The 3599-nt window shown below is 59.4% G+C and overlaps 1 protein-coding gene across 1 annotated transcript; it reads right to left on the bottom strand.

The window, feature by feature from the left end:
* Positions 1–230: 230 nt before the first annotated feature.
* Positions 231–3207, bottom strand: LOC124695555 (beta-amylase 2, chloroplastic-like). The gene is made up of 2 exons (XM_047228386.1): positions 2436–3207; positions 231–1714 (listed from the first exon to the last, which is right to left on the bottom strand). Exons 1-2 carry the CDS (start codon positions 2978–2980, stop codon positions 598–600), a joined length of 1662 nt encoding a protein of 553 aa, XP_047084342.1. The 5' UTR covers positions 2981–3207; the 3' UTR covers positions 231–597.
* Positions 3208–3599: the final 392 nt, after the last annotated feature.

Below are 3599 nucleotides of genomic sequence, written 5' to 3'. Positions count from 1 at the left end.
GCTTATGTAGTTAATTTTATTTTAAAAAGCGTTATTGATTGGAATGAATATACTATTTATTTAGTTTCATATCCATATGAATGACTAGTTTTATGGTTGTCTCGATAAAACCTATCACAACCCTTCTTTATCCGAGCTTGTATTTAGTAAGAAGAAAAAATCGAATCAGCCTCAGTCTATACATATCGCCAATTGTTTTTGTTAAAAAAGAAAAAAAAGAAGGGACAGACTGAATCGCCAACTCCTGTTCTTCATTCATTTCATAGGAACAGATACAGGCGTACACAACATTTTCGAGTTATCGATCTTACAAGCAGTAGTACTGCGGCAGCATAGTACATACGTACTGGTAGTAAGTACATTGAGTTCACTGCAAAAGCTTGGAGCGTCGCCAAAACCAGCATCAAAGCTTGGAACGCGGTACCAAGTTTACCCGATCGGATCGATCCCCCTACGTTTGTTTCCCCCCTTTCCTTCGGTACACACCGCGACGTACGTGGATTACAAATCATCAATACGTAGTACGTATAGCTGTGGCTTACCCTTCTCTACGGCGCACGGGCTGTCGGCCGGCCGGTGACCGAGATGGTGGACGAGTTAGTTGGCGAGCGCGGCGGCGGCCTCGTGGACGAGCGGCTGCGTGGCGTGCGCGACGCCCTGCGCCTCCCGCTCCACCTGCTCCCGGCACACGTCCCTGACGCCGGTCTCCGTCATCCTCTTGACGAAGGCGGCGAAGCGGCGCCAGTTGTCGGGCTGGAAGAGGTCGGGCCCCATGCGGAGGTAGGTGAAGGCCACCATGCGCTCCTCCTCGGCTTTCTCCGCGGCCGTGGCGATCACCTGGTCGTGCGCCGTCTCGTCGTACCTGGGCAGTGCGTTCTCGCCGGCGAGCCCGATGCCGGCCTCCTTGGCGGCGTTGGCCACCTGCCGCACCAGCGCCTCGGGGAGGCACTGCGCGTCCTGCGGCTGCTCGTGGTCGCGCATCTCGACGCAGGTGAAGTTGAGCACGGCGCCGTGGCGGCCCAGCATGCGCGCGATGGGCTGGTACCCGTCGTGGTTCCTGGTGTTGTAGTACCCGGCCGTGAGCTCGGGGGCGTGCGACCTAGTGCCGTAGTGCCAGTGGATGCCCGCCACCTTGACGGAGACCTTGACGCCGGGGACGCCGGTGTAGACGGATGAGGCGGCAGAGAGGATGCGGTCGCCGTGCTCGAGGAGCATCTGCGAGTACCAGCTCATGAAGAATTTGCCGTACTCGGTGTTCCAGCCGCCCTCGCGGCGGAAGAAGTTGGTGTCCTCGGGCCACTGGTTGTAGCTGCCCGAGTCCCCCGGCCCGGCGCAGCCCCACTCGGGCTTGCCGACGGCGTCGGCGGCGGCCCGGAGGCTGGCGAGCATGTAGCGGTCGTAGCACTGGAACTCGCCGATGCCCGGGAAGGACCAGGTGCCGTTGCTCTCCGGGTAGGAGGGGTAGCGGAGCTCGCCGGCGGGGCCCATGCCGACCTGGATCTCGCAGATGGTGCTGCCCATGTAGGGCGCCATGTGGTCGCGGAAGGCGCGCATGAAGTCGGCGTAGCACTGGATGGGCGTGCGGCCCTTGAGCGCCGGCAGCTTGTCGGCGCCCAGCGAGATGTACTCGTAGTTGCGGCGGCCGCACCGGTCAGTGTACGCCAGGTCCTGGTCCTTGTCGATCTCCTCCGTTGCCCATCGAGGAAGTGGGATGCTGCACACAAACATGCAGTTTCGTCAGTCAGTTATGTGCGTGTATCAGCGACAGTCAAAAAACTTGTGGTCAGAAATCACATGCAGAGCGTGCACGACACCGGGGGCAGCGCCACCGTCCATAATGGATCGATCACGTACAACGTACGGAAAATGACCTCTTTTTCTTATCTAAGCTACGTGTCGGCTGACTTGAGGCTCGTTTTCATGGTTTCTTTTTTCCTATGAAGATCATGGGCCCAAAAAAAACTGTGACCGTCCACATCACACAGTTCGAGAAAGCTCGATCCCATAACTTCGCCGTCACGAGTTGTCCGTTGTTGGCCTCGTGATCGACCCACGGAAGCTCCATGAAGAAGAACACGATGGAATCTAGCCCATGCATACTTCCTGATGCCGGCAAGAACATCATAGCCATGACCATAGAAATGTTTTTTTCTACAAGAGGATATTGATCTTATATCATGTGATAACGCGATGTGCTTCCTTCCATGGAATGGGCGGTGGCCAGCACATGGCAAGCCCATGCATTCAATAAATATATGTGAAAACTGAGTAAACACGACTATTTCAATTTTTTCCTCTACTGCAACCGATGTGATCTCTATCTATTTCGAATACTATGCAGTTCATGGAGGATTCAAGAATGAATACAAGAATATATACGCGAAGATCAAATACTACCGTGCACTAGCTAGAAAGGCGGGAAAGAGAGTACGTACTTGACTGAATCTCCGACGTTGCCGCCGCACTGGTGAAACGACATGACGGCCTGCACCTTGAGGCCGGCCTTCTTGGCCATCTCCATGAGCTCGATGTATCCGGCGAAGTTGTACTGTCCGGGGCCCTCGGCCTCGGCGATGCCCCACCAGACGTCGACCATGATCCCGGCGGCGCCGGCGCTCTTGAGCGCGGCGAGCGAGGCCTGCACGGCCTTGCGGCGGTTGAGCGCGCTGCCGTCCTTGCGCACGGTGTCGAGCGGCATCATGACGAAGACGGGGACGCCCACCTTGCGGTCCTCGACGGCGGCCACGTCCGGGTGGGCCGGCGCCGCCATGGCGTGGTGGAAGTCGGACGGCTGCGGCTGCGCCGGCTCCACCGTCTGCGTCTGCAGCCGCAGGCTCTGCGCGCTGCCGCTGCGGACCATGGTGGCGCCGGAGGTGGCCGTGCCGGTGGCGGAGGCCGCGAAGACGGCCGCGCGCGCGCCCGTCGGCGGCGTGGCCGTGATGGCCGCCGCGCCGGTCTGGTGGGTCAGGTTGAGCGCCATGGACGTCGGTGGATGCGCCGGATCACGTGCGAGAGGAGCTTGTGATGTGACGACGGAGGGGCGGATGTTGGGGTTGCTGCCGGGTGGAACGGATCCTCAGATCACCGGTAGAACGAAGGAAGGAAGGGAAGGTCTCGAGCAATGTCGTTCCTCGGAATGGGTTTGGGAATGGGAGGAACGGGTTCGATCTCGGACCTAATGGGGTTTATTCGCGCTACCTCGAACGGAGGGAAACAATGGGGGAGATGAAGGAGGGCGGGGGCGCGGGTTTAAATAAGGGGTGGCCGGGGCGGTGGACGTGGCGCGTGCTCCGCCGGTGAGGCGAACGTGAGGTGGTGGCGCGCGCGAGCTGGAGCGGGAGCCGGGGACGGAAAATGGACGGCGCCGCGTGAACCGGCCTGGAAGCGTCGTGTGGGGACGGCGACGTGTTGAGCGCGGGCGGCGCGCGCGGCCACGTCGGGGTCGGAGCGGGGAGCTAGGGACTACCGATGCGCGACGCGTGTCCTGGGCCGTAGCTGATGTTTCGGCGGGTTCTGGTGCTGTACCGCGGCCCATCCTGTAACTTGCGTGTTCAGAAATTGCGCCTCCTTTCCCTCCATTTTTCTGTCCACAGATGGGT

Source organism: Lolium rigidum, chromosome 3, assembly GCF_022539505.1.
Source record: "Lolium rigidum isolate FL_2022 chromosome 3, APGP_CSIRO_Lrig_0.1, whole genome shotgun sequence".
NCBI classification, from domain to species: Eukaryota; Viridiplantae; Streptophyta; class Magnoliopsida; order Poales; family Poaceae; genus Lolium; species Lolium rigidum.
This window is presented reverse-complemented; position numbering and strand designations above follow the sequence as displayed.